At 38.0% G+C, this 26,503-nt stretch overlaps 1 protein-coding gene across 4 annotated transcripts in view; it reads right to left on the bottom strand.

The window, feature by feature from the left end:
- Nucleotides 1-26,503, bottom strand: part of slc12a5a (solute carrier family 12 member 5a) — a 141,581-nt gene that overhangs the window by 16,848 nt on the left and 98,230 nt on the right. For all 4 annotated transcript variants that reach the window (XM_065279462.2, XM_065279463.2, XM_065279464.2 and 1 more), the window contains 7 exons: nucleotides 15,734-15,880; nucleotides 9,358-9,412; nucleotides 6,901-7,031; nucleotides 2,103-2,350; nucleotides 1,178-1,389; nucleotides 637-804; nucleotides 212-310 (listed from right to left, as the gene is read on the bottom strand). In XM_065279462.2, the coding sequence (XP_065135534.2) occupies nucleotides 212-310; nucleotides 637-804; nucleotides 1,178-1,389; nucleotides 2,103-2,350; nucleotides 6,901-7,031; nucleotides 9,358-9,412; nucleotides 15,734-15,880 (1,060 nt within the window). The remainder of the gene's footprint in view (nucleotides 1-211; nucleotides 311-636; nucleotides 805-1,177; nucleotides 1,390-2,102; nucleotides 2,351-6,900; nucleotides 7,032-9,357; nucleotides 9,413-15,733; nucleotides 15,881-26,503) is intronic.

The raw sequence follows: 26,503 nt of genomic DNA, 5'->3' as shown, positions 1-26,503 counted from the left end.
ACATCTGATTCATCGGCTGATGATGCTTCTCTAATTATAAGCAAAAATACTTCTTTGTAAACTGGGCAGAAATGTAAATTTACATTCTGAATGCTTAACTCGAGGCTTTAAGATTTGTCCATGAATAAATCAACAGTGTATTACAGCAGGGTGTTATGTCAGACTGTGTCCATTAGGTGGAGCTCTGTGTATGTTTATGGATGTAGGATACAGATGATGGAGGTTGTGGTGATGGCCAGTATGGTGCCGATGGGAATGGACTTCTGTGCATCACGTAGATCACCAGAACGGTTTGATCCGGCCATGATACCTGTTTACAAGACAATTTCAATAAGCTGGTCATATAATGTAGTGGTTAAACATTTGAGGCTTTGTGTCCAAATGCAACCCCCCCCCCCCCCCCCAAAATGCCTTTACATTAATGTATTTATTCTGAACCTAAATCAATCATTTATATCCTTTAGATTTGTTATCAAACACAAAGACATGTTTCAGTGTATCTTATTTTTATTTTAACTTACATTACTTTTTTATTTAAAGCCAGACTCACAGTATTAGTTATTCTGAAAATAATGTGTAGTCAAAACTCATTTAAAGTCAGTGTTAAGGCATCTTTTTCATATCTCTGAGACTAACCTGTTACAGAAGGAAAGTAAATCCCCACCAACATGGTAAAGAAGGAGGTGATATCAGCCAGCACATAACGGTTTGTATTGGTCGGGACAGAATCTGAATCCTCGACTGCAGGAAGTCCCACTTTCTCGATGAAAACACCCTTTTCCATGTAATTCCCAAAGAGATTTTCTAAAGGAGAGATGAAGAGCAATAAAATGAGTGTACATACAAGTTAAATACATTTTTATATCAAAGTTTGGGGGATTTGTTAGCTCGATGTCATTTAAAGACTATTGTCTGTTTTTCTTCAGATCAAGCACTTTATTTCGGTTCCAACTTTATGTTTCTATGTGAAATACATCAACACAAGAACTTTTAATTCATTTTTGGTGTCTTAAATTATCCACTTGCTCTAGACTATAGCACAACAACAAGAAATGAAATAAACGAAATAAATGGCTACATGAAATGTCTCCTTTAGCTTTGTTATGATTCAGTTTGTTGGGATGATGATATTTCGTTATTTCATCACATGACTAAATGCACGCAGGCTCATATTTACCCCGCAGAATGCCGCTGGTGACTCCGGGAATGCCCTGGATCACTGTGATATTGTTGTTGGTGAAATAAGAGTCGCAGGTTGCATTCATAAACTCGGAATCACAGAAGAGTCTCCATAGTTGGGTCGTGACCGTGACGTTGTCTTTTTCCATGAACTTCGCGCACACGTCGAATCCTTTCCAAACCAGAGTCCGGTTTCCAAGCACACACACACTGCGACATCACAATCATTTCAAACTTTGAAATCCCTGGAGAAATGTCGATCAAAAGTGAGCCCTGTGCTACACAACACCTCCTTAAATCAGACCTCTCCTTGAAAAACTTTGGACTTGTGATTTTATGTAAGTGTGGCTATGCAGGAAAACTTTTAAAGGTGCAGTGTGTAGAGTTTAGCGACATCTACTGGTGGGGTTGTGAATTGCACTCCTCCCTTTTGAAGCAAATAGAGAACCTTGGGAAGCTGTCACAGACAATGTAGTGATAAATGTGCTCTGTATAACCGTTTGTCCATTTAGGGCTACTGTACAAACATGATGGCGCAAAATGGCGGCTTTCATGTAAGGGGACCCGCGGTGTATGTAAATAAAAATGCCTCAATGTAAGGTAATAAAAACAATAAAGATCATTTTGTAAGGTCTTTATACCCCCCTGAAAACATAGTTTATCAATATATTTTATATTGCATTGCTGTCAAAAGATCCTACACACTGCACCTTTAAGCAAATATAATGCATCAATAATTAAGTTCCCACACCTTCAGGTATTTTTACATTTGTTTTGGATGATACACAGAATAAGTCTCACCTGAAGAATCACATGAAGAACACAAAATTATGGGAAGTAAATTAAAGTTAAAAAAGCTCTGACATTATAAAAAATCTTGATGATGTGTTACAGGTGAAGTGTGTAATATTAAAGTAACGTACGGAAATATGGGCGGCTCGAATGCCGTTTTGATCACTCCAGCGTAAACGGCGAGAATCGAACAGATGACACACGCGAGGAAGACGAGCGCTAGTTTGTTGACGTACTTCACTCCTACAAACACCACGATAGCCATGAAGGTGAGCACCAGCGTGCCGTAAACACGCATGTTGTTCAGCATGGCCGCCTCGGCCTCCGCTCCCTCCAAACCCTCCATCTTAAAAACGGCTGCTTGTGGTACGATGTAAATCTGAGGTAAAGGGAGAAAATGAAGAGAAGGGGAAAAACGAATTGTAAAGGGATTGAAAGATAATTAAAAACAACAAAAATAACTTCTAAGAAACAAAAGTAATACAAAACTAAACTACAATCTGGTCAGAGGAACCAAGTAGGTGTTAAATTAATGATACACTCACACCTATGGCCAATTCTTAACTATTCATCAAACTGCTTAACAAAAATAACCAGTTTAAAGCTTTTTTACACTGTTTTAAATTTTAAACCTCGCCTGGGGTACTGAAAATTGTCCTTCTTGAAGCCTCTACAGTCAGATTTAAAGTTTCATGTGCATAATAGCTAATAACTTTAAAAGCGTGTTGTCTAAAAACCTAACTGCATGACATACAATATTATTTATTTATAGTATAATGGTGTTTCTTGCAGCACTGCCCTGCACGTTTGCCATTTCAAATGACTATCTATACTCTTATTTTGTGCTGCTTCTGCAATGTTCACTAAAATTCTTATCTTCAGTCTCATCCTCACGACACTGAACACATGGACCAAACAAACAGCAGGTAAAACTATAAAATAAAGATGGGAAATCTAAAAGTAAATAGACAAAGAATAACAAACAAACATTGAGAGATAAAATACAGAGAAATGAGTGAGATGTATAAAGACACAATGAGTTCAGTTGTATAAGAGTTAAGAAAAGCAGTCAGGTGTGGAATAAAAACTGCAAACAACTTACTGTTATTCCTGACTTCAAATATATTCAAAACCATAAACCTTTGAGTCCATATGCTTTGAACAGGTGTTTAAAGCGGACATATCATGAAAATCAAACTTTTTTCATGTTTAAGTGCTATAATTGGGTCCCCAGTGCTTCTATCAACCTAGAAAATGTGTAAAAGATCAATCAAGTAACTTAGTTTTGGTAAACCATTCTCTGTAAGCATGTGAAAAAATAGCTCATTGAAATGTGGCTCCCCTTGTGATGTCAGAAGGGGATAATACCGCCCCTTAATCTGCATTATCCAACCACTGCACTGCCATTTAGTGCAGAGATCAGCTCATTTGCATTTAAAAGGACACAACCAAAAATGGCACATTTTTGCTCACACCTACAAAGTTTCAATTTTAACATGTTATAATAAATTATCTGTATGGTATTTTGAGCTAAAACTTCACATACGTGAACTGGGGACACCAAAGATTTATTTTACATCTTAAAAAGTCTTGTGACATGTCCCCTTTAAAAATCTAAGCACAATACTCTAGAGCTCTTTTGATCATTTTATATCCCACAATAAATTATACAATTGAGTAATTGTATAAACCAAATCAGGTAAAAAATACTTTTTTTTACTTTTTCTTTTAAAGAATTTTGTATTGCAAGGTTATTTTCATGACAATATACCTATATACTTGTAAATATACTTATGCCACAATAGTTAGCTTGTCCCGAACTGAGCAGATATTCAACCACTATACTGTGTGAACGGCCCCTAATAGGATTTTGTTTCTCTTTCCCTGTCTCGTCCTCGAACCTGAGGACACTGAGACTAACAGACCCAAAAAGCCGTAAAGCTTTCACAAGATTGATCTTCTGGCCTTCCTTCAACCGATGTCTGCCCAGCAACTTTATATTTTCTAATACCCATAATATTTTATAATATAGTATCTATTATATAGTATATACTCTATATAATCAGCTATGTCTGGGTCTCTCCAGGGTTCCCAAACCTTAGTTAACTTCAAATTCAAGGACCTTTCAAGGACTTTCCAGGTCCAATACCCTCAAGGACTAAATGTGGGGACATATTTCAAGTGAGAGCAAGGTTACCACGTGTTACCTTTTAAGATACATTGTTACAGTTCCCTTTTGAGGAAACTCGTGCTGCGTCACTACGGTGACACTTTGGGGACGCCTCCAAGGGTAAGTGTGTCTGAATGTGTAAATCAAATTCAACCAATGGTGAGGCTTAACAACAAAGACAGGGTGACGCGAGAGCCAGGAAGTATCGCTATCTGAAATATTGCCAAAGATGGCGTTACAGCGACGCAGGAAGTATGGCAAGGAAGACGCAGCGTCTCGTTCCCTTCTCAGTGAACAACAGTTACATACGTAACCTGAGACGTTTTCATGTGTCAAACACAACTAAGCAAATAAAAAAAGCATTTTGGTATAAATCAACATTTGCAGACAGAAGATATAAGCATTTAAAGTGAACAGTTTAGCACGTGTGCTTAAAAAGTCTAGAATTTTTATGATATTATCCTACACTACACAGGGAATTATATGGATTTTTTTCCAGAAAACTTCAAGCACTTTCAATGACTTGCATCTATGTATGTAGATTTTCAAAATCTTCCCAGGGCCTTGAATTTTTTTCTCCCAGATTCACATACTTTCAAGGATTTCAAGGACCCATGGGAACCCTGTCTCTCTCAAGGACTTTTTCTAGTTGACAGAATGAAGCAAAAAATTATTATTTTATTTAAACACATAATGTATCTATAAATAGTAAATCTAGAAAAACTGAAAGGGACCATTGAAATCACAGCTGTAAATAACTACAAGGGTAACACTTTACATTAAAGTTGCATTTGTTAAAAATTAGTTAATGCTTTAGTTAACATGAACTATCAATTCTTCTACAGCATTTATTAATCTTAGTTCATGATAGTGTCGGCATTTACTAAACTCTAAAAGTGGCTGGGTTATTTTTGACCCATAATGGGTAAATATTGGACAGATCACATGCTGGGTCAAAAATGACCCAATGTTGGGTTGTTGTTATGCAATCATGGGGTATAATAACCCAGCAGTTGGGTTAAAATAACCCAGCATTGTGTCCATTTTTAATCCAGCATGTGTTCTGTCCAATATTTACCCATTATGGGTCAAAAATAACCCAGCCATTTTTAAAGTGTTATACATTTATAAAATCAAACATTGTAACTGTTAACATTAATGAATGCACCATGAACTAACACGAATAACTATACTGACATTAACTAACTAATACATCCTGATAAACTATATTGTTCATTGTTTGGTCATGTAATTAATGCATTTACTCCTCTTTACTAATACAACCTTATTGCAAGTGTTACTATTACAAGATTTTGTACATTATAGTAGAGTAGGATTCATGTCTTGCTATTAATTTGCTTATTTATCATACATTTTTAAGTCAAATTTGAGTTGTTTCAAAACACAAAACAGCCTTGATTTTTTTATTCAATAAAATATGCATAAGTCTGGGTGACCTGAACATGTTTAAGTGGGCTTCAACCAATTTTACAATTAGATTTTGCATGTCATGTGATTAAAAGATTCTTTCTTGAAGTGATGCACGCACTTACATCTGACCAGTCGGTCGCTATAGTGACCTGCTCATTTTTCTCATATCTGCAGGGTTACACAATACAGCTCTCAGCTCACTTTATAAATAGACGTCTAAGTGTCTTTATGAACTGTAGGCTGGATAAAACTCAAACCAATGCACCACAGAGCTGTTCATCTCCTACTGCGAAGAAGATTCGGCATGGATGAATGTCAGCTAAACTTAGGTTCCTCTAAGAATTAACCCAGAACAGCGGAGGTCCAGAAAGCCCGATGAGCAAAGCAGAAAGGAGGACGTGTGTTCAAATACAAGAGGAATGATGCGCTCATCAGTGGTGCAATTAAACGCAGAGTCTGAGTAATTACTTAATTACATGAGAGAGAGAGAGAGAGAGAGAGATATTTAAATTATACAAAAAAACTACTATCCATTTCATTAGTACTTTCATTATAGTACATATAATTTGTACTTTATTGTAAGGACATGGTGAGGTAAACATATTGTTCATGACTGTGTCATGCTTGATTTGCAGTAAAAACTAAATAAAGAGATGACCAAAGAATGAAAATTTATATAGAAAACAGATGGAAGACAGATTGTCAGATGATGACATCACTAATAAAGATGTTTTGTGTTCTTGCATTTACTTTAAAAACAAACAGCTAATGTTAAACTTCACACACCGTCTTTAAAACACAATACTAATGCCATGAGATGCTGAAACGGCACTTAGATGTCCGTACACATGCACGAACACCTTAAGAAATGATTGAACAGTGCAAACAAAATCCTTTCTGTGTTATATGTAAGCATTGACAACAAATATTAATGGGATTATTATGAGGCGATGATTATCTGTGCAGCTGAATCTAAGAAGAGCAAATGAGAGTCTCAAGAATGTATTAAACTACATGTGCTCGGATTGGCCAAAACACAAACATCTGCAATCCAGACTCAAAATGAACCAAAAAAGCTTTTATCAGATTCTCCCAAGAAGACCAAATGATCTATGCAATTTATGTTATTGTTATATACTTGCGTTATACTGCATATCAACGATTGACTCAGATGTGTTTGATTTTTATCCCCGAAGGGTATAAGAAGAGTCATCTGAGACTAAATGAATACTAAATGACATAACAAACGAAGACTCTTTCATACATGAAAGATAAAGTATTTATATAGATCTCAATCATTCATAAAGCACACATGTTCTTCATCTCACCAGTAAGATCTCAATGCAGCCCAGGATGTACATGGCTCCAGCATAGGTGGTGCCCAGGTAAAAGCAGATCCCCACAGCTCCACCGAACTCAGGACCCAATGAACGAGAGATCATGTAATACGACCCTCCGGCTGTTAAAAACACATAAACATTGATTTAGTTCATCCATCAACATCCAAGCAAAACCACAATCTCGTCTGAACCTCTACCTTTCATTTATTTTAATGATGTTGGAGGAGCTGCATTGAGACAAGCAACTTATAATTTATTGCAGTTGAACTAAAGTGAAGTGATCCTTTTATAAACGTACAGTGGTACGCTATACAGCAACTAAAGTAAAAACCCAACCCAAGCGAATTGGGTTGTTTCAACAGCTTCACTCGACCCAGCATTGGGTCAAATAAGGGACTCATCAAATTGTTGAGTTAAATTAACCCAGAAAATGTTTATATTTATATTTGATCCAATGGTGGGTTAAAAAAAGAGTTGGGTAGAATATGAAAAAATCCAACCGGTGGATTAAATAAACCTAGAAAAAGTCCATATTTGACCCAACATTCCAGCATTTTGGATTAAAACAACTCAACATAGGTTAATTTAATCTAAATGATTAGGTTTGTCCATCTTTTACCCAACCATGGATTGAAACCACTGAAAAATATGATTCATTTAATTTACTCATTTTTTTTAAGGTAAGCGGTTGCAATCAATTTATTTAAGCTACATTTAAATAAAAGTTTTTTGTTTTGTTTTTCTATTTATTTTATTTTATTTAAATGTAGCTTACATTTTTTAAGATAAGTGGTTGCAATCAATTTATTTAAGCTACATTTAAACAAAAGGTTTTTTTTGTTTTTCTATTTTTTGTTTTTTGTTTAAATGCAGCTTTAATTTTTTTAAGGTAAGCGGTTGCATTCAATTTATTTAAGCTACTTTTAAACAAAAGGTTTTTTTTGTTTTTCTATTTATTTTATTTTATTTAAATGTAGCTTACATTTTTTAAGATAAGTGGTTGCAATCAATTTATTTAAGCTACATTTAAACAAAAGTTTTTTTTTGTTTTTCTGTTTTTTATTTTTTGTTTAAATGCAGCTTTAATTTTTTTAAGGTAAGTGGTTGCAATCAATTTATTCAAGCTAGATTTAAACAAAAGTTTTTTGTTTTGTTTTGTTTTTCTAATTTTTTTTTGTTTAAATGTAGCTTAAATTGAGTAAAAAATTGAATAAATAATTTTTTTCCGTGCACATTCTATTTTTAAGATTGTAACTAAAAAAGCTATTAAGGTCACAGTATATTCAGTTGACATATGAAATATAAATAATTTAGACAATTATATAATTAAATGTATTATTCTGCCACATTTATTATTCTGTAAAGAAATTTAAACCCATGCATTTGGTAAAAAATGGATGAACCCAACTCATTGGGTTGTTATTTAACCCATGCTGGGTTGTTTCAACCGATTGTTGGGTCAAATACAAAGATTTCCTGGGTTTATTAATTTAACTTTTTGGCGTGCCCCCCAGACAAAATTCATGACATAAAACAAATCTCAAACATTTAATTTGAATTAAACAAAACATATTAAATGATACAATGTAGTGCTGTTAGATAGTGGTTTACTTACACAGACTATTTAAATAGGGCTAGGTGCGAGGACCCTATTGTTCTTCAAGGAGTTATTATAAATGAATCTATTTTTAAAATGTCCTAAAACTGGGGACCCCCTGACACCATCTTGCGCCCCCCAGTTTGAGAATCGTTGATTTAACCCAACGTTTGTATTTGCCCCTTTTTGACCCAATGCTTGGTTGAAACTATCCCAGTGTACAATAATCATCTCAAATAGGGTGACACCAACTATACATACAACATAACACAATAATTATTTATACTTTTGTAGTTCGACAAACGCTACACTGTGACATCATGGACAAAATAATGCAAATACTGGAAAAGCTACACAACAGTAAATACAAATACATCTTCAATGCTGGCTTTCATACGTGGCCGGACCTTATAATCATTTCTGGACGCGTTATTTTTAAGCATGACGTCTGTATTATGGTGTTTGGCACCAATTTAATACTGAACAATGCTGAAAAATAACATAGAAACCATAATTCAGCTGACAATAACTTCCTGTTTCTTCCAAAAATGACGCATGCTTATAGAAAAGACCTTTTAGCACTAGAGGGATAATAGCAGCCTATCGCTGATCAACAATGGAAAAGGAAGCAAACCCTGTAATTTCATCTCACCTCTGATCTCCTCCAATCAAACGATGAGATCGAGGTGGTGATTAGAACAGACCGCGGTCATTGGATTATGAATACATAAATACATCTTTCAGGATATTGCTGTCCGGTCATAAGAGTTACTGTTGCTAGGGTGACCGCTTCCTGTTGCCAAGACAACACCCACATGCAAGTTAAGCTCCATCAGGGATTTACTTACCAGGTACCACACCGTTGGTGGCGATAGCACTCATGGAGATTGCCGTGAGCATCGTCTGAAATAGAAAAACAGAAGATGGTTAAGACAGGGAAATGTACTGGCCGATTAAAAAGATTTATCGGCTGATGCTGATAATAAAAATCCAAATATTGGGCCTTTGCAATATATTGTCCTATCACTATTTGAAACTATGACATTTGTACTGTTTTTAATTTGATATTTATGAAATTAATACTCTTAAAAATGCTCACATCTTTACATATTGCGGTAAGGAATAAGATGTGCTCATCATCGCTGATCTACAGTCAGCACAGATCACCTTGATTAAAGGTACAGTGTATAAATTTTAGCGGCATCTAGTGGTGAGGTTGTGAATTGCAACCAACGGCTTAGTCCACTGCTCACCCCTCACTTTTGAAACAAATAGAGAAGCTACGGTAGCTGTCACCAGACAAACATATCATAGTCAGAGACAACTTAATAAAAAAGTTTGTCGTTAAGGTCTTCTGTCGAAAAAAGGCGGCACAAAATGGCGACTTCCATGTAAGGGGAACCTCGGTGTATGTAAATAAAAAGGTCTCGTTCTAAGGTAATAAACACATAACGGTTCATTATGAAAGGTCTTTATACACCCCTGAAATATATAGTTTTGTAGATAGATCCTTTTAAAAATTACACACTGCACCTTTAAAGTAATTTAGTATAAGCTTCTGTGCCTGAATTAATGTGTTTCTCTTTAAAAACCTCCTCTCTCTTCTCCTGTCATAAAAACTCCTTTTAATCAACTTTGTACTGTCTTACTAAATGCAAATGTGTCTATTTTGGAGGACAGAGTTTGAGCAGACAGTGACAGATGAAGAGGAACACAGCATGAAGCACGAGCTTCTTTAAAAAAAGACCATGAATATACAGACAGAAACCAATTACAGCTTGGCTAAAAGAAAGAAAGAAACTGATGATGGATACAGTTAGATGTTTTAGGTATTAAAATGCTGAAAAACATCTTAAGATTGAGTTTATTACAAGTGATAACCATTGGATAAATTAAATAAATGACTGAACTGTTAAAGGCGGGGTGCACGATCTCTGAAAGCCATTTGAAATCACCTAAATAAAAACACGCCCCTACCTCAATAGAATCTGGACCTTCTTTTGCAACCCAGTCTCACCCCATTTCGTCAATATTTGACGACACTTGACCATTCGTCATATGTTGACGTGAAGGGTATACCTTTCGCGTCATTTTTTGACGAACTGGGGACTTCAATACTATTACGTCCGTTGCATTCTCTTCCTATTTTATTACCATTTGCGCGTCAGTTTAGGGTTAGATTTACATAATGACATCCCTACCCAAACCTAACTCTAACCCCAACGCCAGGTGACAACTGTTTCTAACCCCAACGCCAGGTGACAACTGTTTAATTTCGCGTACACTGTTTAATTTCGCGTACACTGTTTAATTTCGCGTAATCTAACCCTAAACCGACGCGCAAAATGGTAATAAAATAGGAAAGAGAATGCAACGGACGTAATAGTATTGAAGTCCCCAGTTCGTCAAAAAATGACGCGAAAGGTATACCCTTCACGTCAACATATGACGAATGGTCAAGTGTCGTCAAATATTGACGAAATGGGGTGAGACTGTGTTATCTTTTGATATACCCGTCCCACACATAGGCAACCCAACGATGTTGGTTAGAAGACACGCCCCTTACTGCTGATTGGCTACAACTGTGTTTTCATACTCAGCCCATAGATGTACTTGCAAATTTTTTCTAAATTAATAGCTAATCTAATTTGAATCTGGGAAGAAACATCTGAAACAAAGTTGATCCTCAAATGATATACAAATGTAAACTCCATTTAATCCCTGAGCAATAACATTTACATCTGAATCTGATGGAAAGCATGCAACAAGCTGTTTTCAGTATATTAGACTCTGGTAATGATCTGGGGTCAGTTTTCTCTCATCCTGATACGACACAAATAGTTTAATCTTTAAACACCATCATTGAAAAATCAGGCGAAAGAGTTGCTTCATTTACACCCACACAAACACATACAGCAATCCACTGACAGCATCTGAAACCCTCGGCCTCCGTCATATCATCACAGGCCTCCATATGCTAATAACATGCTGAGAACACGCTCTGATTGGACAATTTACAGCACCGGCTGCTCGAGACAGTTTGCCCGGCCAATCGCACCATCTGCCTTGAGCAGCGTGAGCCAATAACATTGCGATAGATATTGTGACAACCAACCCGAAGACTGTTATACAAAAGATTACAACTGGGATGCAATCCGAGCGTAGATTTTCCTATTTTTTAATATGTTCACTGGCTTTAAAAAAACAAAAAATGAACTATATAGACCTAGTGACATCTTTAGCAAATAATACCAAACAATAACAAAAAACCTTTATAAATAAAGATCCAAGCAGACTTGTTTGTCAAACGCCTGTCAATATTTTTGCCGTCTATGATTGTTGTGAAGTAGATCAATGTTGTTGTGTGTGTCCTTTAATGATTCATTATTGCATGTTTAATGGCTGCAGTCTGTCTCTGCATCCCCCTGATAGATGAAAAAATCAACATCATCTCCTGTTGCCATGAGACGCAGATCAGGATGAAAAGCAAGCGATGGGCGGCTGGCGGCGAGCTTCTAATTCCAGATGATATTGATAGCATCCCGCAACTTTTAATAATGATGCATGTGTTGCAGTCATTCAGAAAGCACAGATAGATGTTGTTCGCAGCCCCCCGGACCGCTGTCGATTCTGCTGATGATGTGGATGGGCAGATAAATCACACACTCACATTTTTCAAAGTGGACTCAAGAGGATCTCAGACTGGAAGTGTAGCCCGTCATACCAGCACACACAGAGTCTTTTAAAGAAACGGCACATTTTCCTCCGTACACTTTAAAAAATAAAGATGCTTAAAGGTTCTTCACAGTGATGCAATTTAAACCTTTTTTGAACCAGAAAGGTTCTTCAGGGGGTTAAAGGTTCTTTATAGTAGTGGTTCTCAAACTGGGTACAGTTTTATACAATTTTTATTTCAAAAATATAACTTTTTTATATTAAAAATGTATTAAAGTTTTATTAAAGTTGTTTAATTTAATATGATTTCTTTAAATAAAATTGTAAGTTTTAAAATGTTTATGTCACAAATTATTTTTTTGGGGGGGACGAAGTGATGCACCGTACACAAGGGGGACCACAAAACCAGTGGGAAGCTACACAGGTATATTTGTAGCAATAGCCAGTAATACATGGGTCAAACTTATTGTTTTTATGCCAAAAATCACTAGGTTATTAAGTAAAGATTATGTTCCATGAAGATACATTGTCCATTAATATATCAAACATTTATTTATCATTAGTAATATGTGTGGCTAAGAACTTCATTTGGACAACTTTAAAGGTTTTTTTCTCAATATTTCATTTTTTTTGCACCCTCAGATTTTGCAATTTTCGAATTATTGTATCTCAGCCAAATTTTGCCCAATTTTAAAAACTAACATCTGGAATGTTGGAATCTAACAAACTATATTTCCATGAAAAGCTCATTTTTTATTTAGACGATTTTTAAATCTCAATTAAAAATTACCCTTATTGCTTGTTTTGTGGTCCAGTGTCACAAATGCCCCGCAAAAAATGAATTTTTTACTACTTTTGTTTTGTTTTCAGTAAAAATATCGAAAAATTCTAAATTAAGATGTTTGTTTTTTCTTGATGAGCAAAATGACCCAAGAAAATAAGTCTAGTTTTTAGACCAAAAATATCAAATTTAAGTGATTTTGTGTATAAAACAAGCAAAAAAATCTGCCAATGGGGTAAGCAAAAATAATCTTGAACATTTTCTTAAACACTAAATTCAAGAAAAATTCAAGAAAAATTTGCTTACCCCATTGGCAGATTTTTTTGCTTGTTTTTATGCACAAAATCCCTTAAATTTGATATTTTTGGTCTAAAAACTAGACTTATTTTCTTGGGTTGTTTTGCTCATCAAGAAAAAGCATCTTAATTTAAGAATTTTTCGATATTTTTACTGAAAACAAAACAAAAATACTAAGACTTTTTTTCTTGAAAATTATTTTTTGAAGTGAAGTGTTTGAAAAATCTTGTAAAACTTACTTTAGTCATCTCCGTGAGCGCAAATCTTATTGCAACAGCATATAATGATATTCTAAAGAATTGTGTACTTATTATTTTATAGCAACAGTTTGGGAAGACCAAAACCAAAAGATTTTTAGAGCCAAAATGACAATGCTCGTATGCACAAAGCAAGATTTAAAAAGAAATGATTGATACAGTCTGGTGTGGAAGGACTTGACTGGTCCTTGATTTTCTAGGTTATTTTAACATTTGAAAAAACACAATGGGCCCTATTTTAACGATCTGAAACGCAAGTGCGAAGCGCAAAGCGCAAGTGAGATTGTGGGCGGATCTTGGGCGCTGTTGCTATTTTCCCGGCGTGAGAAATAACTCTTGCGCCGGGCGCAAATCAATAAGGGGTTGGTCTGAAGTAGGTTCATTATTCATAGGTGTGGTTTGGGCGTAACGTCAAATAAACCAATCAGAACGCTATCCAACATTCCCTTTAAACGCAAGGGCGCAAGTTCCATGGCGGGTTGCTATTATTATGACGGATTTACCAGGCGCACGCCAGGAGCGGTTCACAGCCGAGGAGACCGACGTTCTTGTAAGAGCAGTCAAAGACAGAAAAGTTGTTTTGTATGGGGATAGGAGAAACCCGCCCAAATCAGCGTCGGTTAAACAGGCGTGAGAGGAAATAGCCACAGTCTCATCAGCTGGCATCCCCATCGTTGCGCCAAGTACAATGATGTCAGGAGACGGGGGAATCCCAAGCTTGCAAGCATAAATCGGGCACGCCGTGTAACGGGAGGTGGATCTGCCTCTAAACAGGACCTGACGCCAGCAGAGGACATCGCTGTGTCCACCCTCACCGCTGAAAGGGTTTGGGGGCTTTGAAATCGGACCCAAGAAACGCAAGCAAGGTCCAACCCCAAAGTACTCTTACAAATCAAGTTCATATACATAAAGGTTTCTTATGAAAACATTTTAATTATTATTTACACAAAATATACGTAATACAGCCACACAACAAACTTATGAAAATATTTTAATCGTTATTTGCATGAGAATTTTTTAACACAGCCACACAATAAATAAAAACTATCACCACAATTATCACCACTATGATTCCCCTTATCTCGTCTATTAATATTTTTAAGTGTAACAATTTATGATTTGCAAAAGTAACTGTTGCATCTGTGTAGATTAGATAATCAAAGTGTGTGCGCGTTGTGCACGCTATACATATGGTCAAGCATGCACCCTTAAAATAGCATAATGAACAACGCGCAACGCGCCACTGACTTTAAACTTTTTTTTTCTGGTCAGTGGCGCAATTGTTTTTTGAAACTGCAAAATAGCATCAGGGATGGTTTGCGCTGGAACACGCCTCTTTTTTTGCGCTGAACCGCCCAGGGAGCGCAAGTTCATTCCCTAGTTTGCCGACGTGCGTCTGTGGAGGGAAAAACCCGCTGTCCGCCGGCGCAAAATACGAATGATACATGCGTCACTGACAAAGTCAATTGCACTGGGTGCAAGATAGGGCCCAATGTGTTCACGTGGTTTATGGTTAAAAAACACATTGTTTTCCATGTACCGTACATTTTTGTACCTCCAGATATCCTGCTTTCCTCAAACGTACAAAGCTTATCAAAAAGCTCTGTGTCCCTGATTGGCCAGCTTATCTGTACGTTGTGATTGGCCTGAATACCTCTGACATCAGCCGGAAATGTGCCGCTTCTTACCATGTTTGAAAGATTTCGTTGCTGACAGGAGTTAACTTACATGCTGTGAGGCCAAGCGTGAGGAATTATGATAATGTCGGTCTTGTCTACATCACCAATCCCAGGAAAAGATAAAATATGAGGGAAATATAATTACTGTATACTACTTGTAAAAAACAGATGCTGGATAAACAGCATGTGTTTAACAATATGGTTTAACTGTTTTGACTCAAGCGAGAAAAGATGTCTGATTAAAGGAAAGAGGTTGAAGCGTAACCTGTCTTTAGGATAAAAATAGCTCCGCCACGGGCACCAGAGAATCTAGGTTGCTCATGCATGCACTCACAAACATACGAATGACACGCTAATAATGAGCATGCACGCTGAGATGCATAGTGTGCTCAGTATTACATTGATATGTGCTGCAGGGGACAAGCACAGAGAAGGACATTAATCAGATGGTTTTTGTGAATGCAACTTTAACTTATCAAGTGAGAAATGCAAATTTGAAAATGATATGCCACTTGCATCAAATGCAACAACTTACCGTGGAGCAACACATGAGCACTATGATGAAGGCTTCAATGACCCCTCCGATGCCCACCATCCAGGTCATCCTCAGGAATAAAATGACACCCAGGATGTTTTGCAGACAGGGCAGATAAACTCCCATCAGCGTTCCCATCCGCGGAGCCTGGAAACGCAGTCACACAGCAGTCTGTTAGTTGTACAACATTGTTATCTGATTTGTTTCGTTCCAGTTATCAGTTTCATGTCTAATGGTTTTTTTGTTTATCGTTGTTCAGCAACCATTACATCATTTAGTTTTAATCTGCTGACAGCAAACAACACAACTGTGCAATCTTTTATGTGTCTATTAATTAAAATAAATAAAGACAAACTGAATCCAGGGTTCCCACACTGCAAATAATAAAAAATATCTAAAAATTCTTAAATTAAGGTGCTTTTTCTTTATGAGCAAAACGACCCAAGAAAATAAGTCTAATTTAAGTGATTTTGTGCATAAAACAAGCAACAAAATCTGCCAATGGGGTAAGCAAAAAAATCTTGAACATTTTTCTTAAACACCAAATATTGAAGAAATATAAAGCAGTTTCCTTCCAAACACCCATTAAACACAAGAATCATAGAGACTTCTGTATGAGCAAAAACACATCTTTATACCTTTACTTTTCAAAAAAGTGTTATTTTTGTACTGTAGTATTAATATATCAGTTTAAACCAGATGAGCCATCTGTATAATTCATTTCAAGGGCTTTTAAAGGTATTCTGAGAGCTAACATGATAAACAGCATGTGTGTGTGTGGTTTGGATATGAGCGAGCAAACAGTAATAGCAAACAGACAGTGAGTAAAGGCATACAATATAGTACTATACATATAGTATTTAAATATTAACATAAATCTCAGGGTGGATTGTGAGAATGAGATCGGTCCCCTGCTTTCTAAACATTATTGGGCAGATTTCTGTGGCGATGTAGTTAAACAGACATTAAGAATCTCATTTCAGAAATCACAGGTGTGGTAACAGTTCACGTGTCAACCAATCCATTCATTAGTAAACAATGAGCATATGGTGCTCATTTACACTTTACTGCAAAAAGATATAGTGATCTGCAAACAGATTTGACGCTAACATTGTGCTTTTTTACATCGAATGGTGCACACATTAATTTTTTGCCTGTGATAAAAACATGAACTTGCTGTCAAGGTTATTTTAGTCTTTAATAAAAAGATGCACAGCCCCGTCGTCAGCTCAGTCGGGGAACTACAGATCAATGTACTGTATGTATTAAAAAACCTCACTGACCCAATACAGCACTGAAACACATCCCATCTCCTCTCAAGGACATTGCTAATATAATGCAATTATCCTCCAGTTCAAGAAGGGTCATGCAGAGGAAACTCGGTTCAGCAAGCAGGATGAATACACAGGCGGGAACATGACAGTGGTGTGCAGGATGAATGCTAACACACCCCTCTATTCACACTGATGATTAAATCTGAAGTAATGGCCGTCTGCTGTCCTGTGAGACTACGGTACATGAAGACATGAATCAATTGTTAGTATAGATGAGCACACACACATACATACACAAATGCAAAAAAAAAACACCCACAAAGATGCACATACATATACATACACACACCTGTACACATAAAGACACATGGACACAAATGCACACATGCATGCACACACGCAGGCATGCACACAGAGATAAGTATACCTACAAAGATGCACACACACCTGCACACACACATGGACACAAATGCATACACAAATACAAGCACGCACACACACACACGTCTTTTGCAGGCTTGACGTGCCAACAGATGGCAAACTGGGAAACAAGACTTTTAATTTAATTAACCTGAAATAAATAAGACGTGCTGAATAATGCATGCCATTAAATTCAATATCAGCCATGCAAATGCAAATTCAGTGCGGGATAATTCGATTTTTGAAGGCAGGATTAATTTCAGTATTAATGTAATCTAATATAATGTGGCTTTATAAGCCGCGTCTAAACAACGGAAAAGCAATAATTACATTCTGTGATAAGGCCGCAAATTAAGCGAACCTCAACTCAGTGATGCTTGTACATGAAACACCTTTAAGATTGTTGTGCAACCATTTTAATGAAGTCATTACACTTTATGTAATGCATCAAAGCTTTTCAAAATCTATCAAAGTAGTTACAAATTGCAATCTATTAAATTTATTTTAAAATTATAATATCATGTACATAAACCAGGTACATATTATAAAGCAGCGTACACTAAAAGACATTATAATATGCATTATATAATAAATCATACAACAGTTCTTTCTAATTCCCGAATCTGATTGGCTAAGAGCTCTTTCCAGCCATGTGATATTCTACTGATAACATAACAGCAACCGCTTCACCGTTTGTATCATTCTGCCAACTACTGGTCATTTTAGACTGGAAAAAAGTTAATTAGACAATACTGCAAATATGATTTTAAAAGTTATAGTCTGAGATTGTCTGTGCAGTCCATTAAACGTTTGCTGAATGTGTGCATATTTAATAAGATGTCTGATGTGAATAGTTTTATCTTTAATTGTTCGTTTTTATTTGACAGAATTTTATTTTGATAAGAGCAGAAGAACAATTATAGCTGATTTATCTGTAGCACCTTATCTTAAAGCAGTTCAGTCTCTGTATGTATGAGGGCTCAACACACAGACTCTTATAGCCAAAGGGATCCCAGGGAGAGGAACGAAGATCATCTTTGCCATTTTGACATCATTCTCTTTATGCTAATGCGCGTGTTGTCAGAGGAATGTTAATCAGATTTACCGTCTGTGCCCTGCGGTGTGGCTTTCTCATCTCAACGCTGTCTTTCTTGCATTCATTTTTCCAGCCCACGACTCGATGACAGCAAAGACATTATTCAAATATAGTTCTTTCTTTTATGCTAAAAATTGCACAGGGCACAAAATCAACGTCTGGACAATGAATGCCAAGTGTCTGTTATATATTATATATGTTATTGCTATTAGCATGGCTGGGCTATATTGACCACAATTGGTATCTCGATAATTTTGGGATGAAATATTGTTTCATAAATCATCCAATATCATATTTGCAACAGACATTGGCACAAACACAATGATCATCAATCCACATGGAATCTTTACATAGATTTACATGGAAGAGTTTTATCTACAGACCAGAGTAACAATGAGACTTTTGACTTGGGCCAGTAAGCAACCATTTAATGCCACACATTATACCCCAGCAACAGCATAGCGAAGCCCAGTATAAATATGCTTTGCACCAGCAGGTTTTTTATGAGCAAATTCACCAGAAAAATCCAGTATTTTGTATATAATAAAAATTTCGTTAAGCACATAAACTATCTTTTCATTCTCTGTGTGGAACCTGAAGCACAACAAAATGACTGTAAAGAAACAGACCAGGGTGATAGAATAATGGGTTTATTCATAAAAAGTGTGTCAAGATAAGATTATACCTCCTCTTTTATGATAATAACACTGTTCCACAATAAACTGCACCATTTCCTGCCCCAACATCCATGAATCCAAGCAAACAGCACTTTATTGCTAATAAAAGACAGACTACAACCTAATGTCTTTCTCTTTCATTTCTGGCATCTCTCTAATTATAAACACAGGAGTTTGCTGCCCGTGAGGCGTCTTTATGTAACAACTCAGAGTGAGGGAGATGTGTTAGATCAGCACTTTGTGATTAAAGTGCTGTCGCTACTAAGTTTGTGGTACTGCAGGGCAGTGGTACGTTTTGCTAAATTTAGGCAGTAGTCCAAAATACCACAACATTACCATGGTACCATTGTAGACAGACAAACATTGTAGATAGACAGACATACAAACAAAGAGACACTGTAGATGGACAGACAGAAACATAATGAGACAGACAGACAGACAGACAGACAGACAGACAGACAGACACATAGACAGACACATAGACAGACAGACAGACAGACACATAGACAGACAGACAGACACATAGACAGACAGACAGACACATAGACAGACAGAGAGACAGACAGACAGACAGACAGACAGACAGATAGATAGATAGACAGACAGATAGACAGACACATAGACAGAAAGACACTGTAGAAAGATAGACAGACAGAAAAACAGAGAGACAGACAGACACTGTAAATAGACAGACATACAAACAGACACATACACAGACAGACAGACACTGTAGATGGACAGACAGACACTGTAGATGGACAGACAGACAGACAGACAGACATACAGACAGACAGACAGACAGACAGACAGACAGACAGACAGACAGACAGACAGACCGACAGACAAACAGACAGACACATAGACATACAGACAGACACATAGACAGACAGAGAGAGAGACAGACAGACAGACAGACAGACAGACAGACACATAGACAGAAAGACACTGTAGAAAGACAGACAGACAGATAGATAGATAGACAGACAGAAACATAGACAGACAGACACTGTAGAAAGATAGACAGACAGAAAAACAGAGAGACAGACAGACACTGTAAATAGACAGACATACAAACAGACACATACACAGACAGACAGACACTGTAGATGGACAGACAGACACTGTAGATGGACAGACAGACAGACAGACAGACAGACAGACAGACAGACAGACAAACATTGTAGATAGACAGAGAGACAAACAAAGAGACACTGTAGATGGACAGACAGACACATAGTCAGACAGACAGACAGACAGACAGACAGACAGACAGACAGACAGACAGACAGACAGACAGACACATAGACAGACACATAGACAGACACATAGACAGACACATAGACAGACACATAGACAGACAGACAGACAGACAGACACATAGACAGACACATAGACAGACAGACAGACACATAGACAGACAGACACTGTAGAAAGACAGACAGACAGATAGATAGATAGACAGACAGATAGACAGACACATAGACAGACAGACAGTGTAGAAAGATAGACAGACAGAAAAACAGAGAGACAGACAGACACTGTAAATAGACAGACATACAAACAGACACATACACAGACAGACAGACACTGTAGATGGACAGACAGACAGACAGACAGACAGACAGACAGACAGACAGACAGACAGACAGACAGACAGACAGACAGACAGACAGACACTGTAGATGGACAGACAGACAGACAGACAGACAGACAGACAGACATACAGACAGACACATAGACAGACAGAGAGACAGACAGACAGACAGACACATAGACAGAAAGACACTGTAGAAAGACAGACAGACAGATAGATAGATAGACAGACAGATAGACAGACAGAAACATAGACAGACAGACACTGTAGAAAGATAGACAGACAAAAAAACAGAGAGACAGACAGACACTGTAAATAGACAGACATACAAACAGACACATACACAGACAGACAGACACTGTAGATGGACAGACAGACACTGTAGATGGACAGACAGACAGTCAGACAGACATACAGACAGACGGACACTGTAGATGGACAGACACACACACACACACACACACACACACACGCACGCACGCACGCACGCACGCACACACTGTAGACAGACAGATAAACAAACAAATAAAACAAACAAACAGACAGACAGACAGACAGACAGACAGACAGACAGGCAGGCAGGCAGGCAGACAGACAGACACTGTAAATAGACAGACATACAAACAGACACATACACAGACAGACATACACATACACAGACAAACAAACAGACAGATAGACAGACAGAAAGACAGACAGACACTGTAGATGGACAGACATACACACATACAGACAGACATACAGACAAACTGACTGACTGACACATAGACAGACAGATACATAGATACTGTACACAGACAGACATACAGACATACACATAGACGGACAAACAGACAGACAGAAAGACAAATTGACTGATTGACAAATAGACAGATAGATACATAGACAGATACTGTACACAGACAGACTGACTGACACATAGACAGACAGACACAGACAGACAGACAGACAGACAGACAGACAGACAGACAGACAGACAGGCAGGCAGACAGACAGACAGATAGATAGACAGGCACAGAAAGACAGACAGAAATACAGACAGGCACGAAGGCATACAGACACTCAGACAGACAGACAGACAGACAGACAGACAGACAGACAGACAGACAGACAGACAGACAGACAGACAGACAGGCAGGCAGACAGACAGACAGATAGATAGATAGACAGGCACAGAAAGACAGACAGAAATACAGACAGGCACGAAGGCATACAGACACTCAGACAGACAGACAGACAGACAGACAGACAGACAGACAGACAGACAGACAGACAGACAGACACTGTATATGGATGGATGGACAGACAGACATATTCAATAGTAAAGTACACAACATTTTGCCTGTGATATTTCTGTGTTTAGCAAGCTGTGTGTGTGTGTGTGTGTGTGTGTGTGTGTGTGTGTGTGTGTGTGTGAGTCAAAAGTGTTGTTTCGACACCATGCGGGCTGAATTTAGGTCTTATTTTCCAAACTGCAGTGGTGTGTCAAACCAGTGAGAAAATCTGAATCAACAGAGTTTGGCAGCAGTCATTCCTCATCTGAGCCTCTGGAGCCAATAGACTTCATCATAGCTCAGCTGTTTCGATTGACTGCCTGTGTATCTGGAGCAGGTGTATAATCGAACCTCTTTCTTTCTGTTTGTGTATTTATGATTTCCCCTGTGATCTTCAGCCTATGAGAATCTCAGGTAAAGAGAGCAGAGAGAAGATGCCCAGCAGTCCTCTGGGGTAAGTGCTGGAAGACCCGGGCTATTAGCCTCAGGTGTTTCGGTCCCATGCTACTGCAGCCAGCTGTTCAAACTATACAATCATGGTGCCCACAGCCGTGCACCCCTGCCACGAACACCCGTGAGTCAGAGCGAGATGCCACTCGTCCCGCTGCAGAAGTGAGATGAGTTTCTTTACACATGACAATACAGCTTTGAGTGACAGCACTGAAAACTTTCAATAGGAAGTTTTGGGTAATAATTAACATCCATCAATTACTTGTTTGAGTATTTTATTATTTATTATGTATATACTATTACAGTATTGTTCAAAATAATAGCAGTACAATGTGACTAACCAGAATAATCAAGGTTTTTAGTATATTTTTTATTGCTACGTGGCAAACAAGTTACCACTAGGTTCAGTAGATTTTCAGAAAACAAACGAGACCCAGCATTCATGATATGCACGCTCTTAAGGGTGTGCAATTGGGCAATTAGTTGAAAGGGGTGTGTTCAAAAAAATAGCAGTGTCTACCTTTGACTGTACAAACTCAAAACTATTTTGTACAAACATTTTTTTTCTGGGATTTAGCAATCCTGTGAATCACTAAACTTATATTTAGTTGTATGACCACAGTTTTTTAAAACTGCTTAACATCTGTGTGGCATGGAGTCAACCAACTTGTGGCACCTCTCAGCTGTTATTCCACTCCATGATTCTTTAACAATTCATTCACATTTCTTGGTTTTGCTTCAGAAACAGCATTTTTGATATCACCCCACAAGTTCTCAATTGGATTAAGGTCTGGAGATTGGGCTGGCCACTCCATAACATTAATTTTGTTGGTTTGGAACCAAGACTTTGCCCGTTTCCTAGTGTGTTTTGGGTCATTGTCTTGTTGAAACAACCATTTCAAGGGCATGTCCTCTTCAGCATAGGGCAACATGACCTCTTCAAGTATTTTAACATATGCAAACTGATCCATGATTCCTGGTATGCGATAAATAGGCCCAACACCATAGTAGGAGAAACATGCCCATATCATGATGCTTGCACCTCCATGCTTCACTGTGTACTGTGGCTTGAATTCAGAGTTTGGGGGTCGTCTCACAAACTGCCTGTGGCCCTTGGACCCAAAAAGAACAATTTTACTCTCATCAGTCCACAAAATGTTCCTCCATTTCTCTTTAGGCCAGTTGATGTGTTCTTTGGCAAATTGTAACCTCTTCTGCACATGCCTTTTTTTTTTAACAGAGGGACTTTGCGGGGATTCTTGAAAATAGATTAGCTTCACACAGACGTCTTCTAACTGTCACAGTACTTACAGGTAACTCCAGACTGTCTTTGATCATCCTGGAGGTGATCATTGGCTGAGCCTTTGCCATTCTGGTTATTCTTCTATCCATTTTGATGGTTGTCTTCCGTTTTCTTCCACGTCTCTCTGGTTTTGCTCTCCATTTTAAGGCATTGGAGATCATTTTAGCTGAACAGCCAATAATTTTTTGCACCTCTTTATAGGTTTTCCCCTCTCCAATCAACTTTTTAATCAAAGTACGCTGTTCTTCTGAACAATGTCTTGAACGACCCATTTTCCTCAGCTTTCAAATGCATGTTCAACAAGTGTTGGCTTCATCCTTAAATAGGGGCCACCTGATTCACACCTGTTTCTTCACAAAATTGATGACCTCAGTGATTGAATGACACACTGCTATTTTTTTGAACACACCCCTTTCAACTAATTCAACTAATTGCCCAATTGCACACCCTTAGGAGCGTGCATATCATGAATGCTGGGTCTCATTTGTTTTCTGAGAATCTACTGAACCTACTGGTAACTTGTTTGCCACGTAGCAATAAAAAATATACTAAAAACCTTGATTATTCTGGTTAGTCACATTGTACTGCTATTATTTTGAACAAGACTGTATCTTCAATTTTTCGACAGCTTTGTATGTGGCTCCAACTAGAGTTTAGAGTCTATTTTATAATGAAAGACATAATGCGTGACAGGAGAGGAGCATAGGACAGGAGAAGAGAGAGAGAAGGGGAGAAGAGAAGAGAGGAAGAGAGAAGAAGAGAAAGCAGAGAAGAAAAGAGAGAAAAGGAGAAAGGTGAGGAGTAGAAAGGAGATGAGAGCAGAGGAGAGATGAGATGAGGAGAAAGGAGAGTAGAGTGAAGAAGATGAAAGCAGAGGAGCAAATAGAGACAGAAAGAGTAAGGGAGCAGAGAAGTGGAAAGAAGTGAGGAGGTGAAAGGAGAGGAGAGAGATAGAGAATGGAGAGAACAGATGATAGAAGAGAAAACAGAAGAGAGGGGGAGAGAAGAGGGCAGAACAATGAAGAGCAAACAAGAGAAGAGGAGGAGAAATAAGAGGAAGGAAAAGGAGATGAGAGCAGAGGAGAGAGGAGGAGAAAGGAGATGAGAATGACAGAGAGAACAGAGGAGAGAAGAGAATATAGGAGAAAAGAGGGCAGAACAGAGAACAGCAAAGGAGCGAAGAGACGACAGGAGAGAGGGAAAGAAGTGTGGAGGTGAAAAGAGAAAGAAGAGAGGAAGAGAGAGGAAAGAACAGAGAATAAATTAGATGACAGGAGAGAGGGAGAGAAAAGAGAAAAGAGGGCAGAACAAAGGAGAGCAAATAAGAGAAGAGGAGGAGAAATAAGAGGAGGGAAATGACAGCAGGAGGAGAGAGGAGGAGAAAGGAAAGTAGAGTAAATTAAATGAGAGCAGAGGAGCAAATAGAGACAGAGAGAGTAAGGGAGCAGAGAAGAGAAAAGAAGTGAGGAGGTGAAAGGAGAGAACAGAGGATAAAAGAGACAACAGGAGAGAGGGGGAGAGACGAGGGCAGAACAAAGGAGAGCAAACAAGAGAAGAGGAAGAGAAATAAGAGGAGGGAAAAAGAGATGAGAGCAGAGGAGAGAGGAGGACAAAAAGAGGAGAGAAGAGGAGGAAAAATAAGAGGAGGGAAAAGGAGATTAGAGCAGAGGAGAGAGGAGGACATAAAAGAGGAGAGATAAGAGACAGAGAGAGAGGAAATAACAAATAGGATAAGTGAAGAGAGGAGAGAGGAAGAGAGAAACGGATGGAGGAGAATACAGAGGGGAGGAGAGATGAGGAGAGATGAGAGGAGGAGGAGGAGGAAACAGAGGACAGATGATTGGAGAGGAAAGGATATGAGAGCAGAGCAGAGGAGAAAAAGAAAGCAACGGGAAGAAAATGACAGTGAACAAGGGAGAAGAACGCATTAAAGAGGAGGAGATAAGGAGAGGATGAGATGAGCCTGCAGTCGTCTCCTTTTACTTGGCTCCTCAGACAGGAGCTGGCAGTGTTAATGTGACTTTTGTTGAATAATTATAAGCACAGATACTGTGAGCATGTTCAAAAACTACACTGCTCTGTGCCTCTGTCCCTTGACATGAATTACCATCTTTTACTGTCAGTTTATGTGTGTTTAAGTTATTACGTGTGCGCGTGTGTGTGTGTGTGTGTATGTGTGTGTGTTCATGCAGTGCGTGTCGACAAGCCATCCAGAAAGAGCATATGGTCTCTGTAATGACCACATGTCCCAGGACATCTGATAACCTCACATTATAAGTTAAAAACTATTCCTCTTACATCATACTTTGGAAAAAGAGAACCCATTTTTCTCAGGCTGTTAACTCTCATCGATGTAATAAGACTGAAATCTTTCATTTGGCGAATTATGAAGCATCAGTGAATTCAGACTCACAAGACACTGAAGATGATCTCAGTTGTTTTATCTATATATATTAACACACTAACGGTTGTGCTGTACAATAAATTTAAAGGCAAAAATGAAATATCCATGCACAGCTTATAATTGATTAACGCTTATAATTAAAGGTGTGTAATGTGTGCTGTTTCTGTCACTAGAGGCAGGACTGATCTGAACACATTCATATCCTGTTGCTAGGGTGTTCAGGGTGGTTGCTAGGATGTTGCTAGGCGGCTGTCTGATCATGGATGCTTTCAGAATGA

Source organism: Paramisgurnus dabryanus, chromosome 7, assembly GCF_030506205.2.
Source record: "Paramisgurnus dabryanus chromosome 7, PD_genome_1.1, whole genome shotgun sequence".
In the NCBI taxonomy this organism is placed as follows: domain Eukaryota; kingdom Metazoa; phylum Chordata; class Actinopteri; order Cypriniformes; family Cobitidae; genus Paramisgurnus; species Paramisgurnus dabryanus.
Note: the sequence above shows the minus strand (reverse complement) of the source record. Positions and strands in the feature narration are given on the sequence as shown.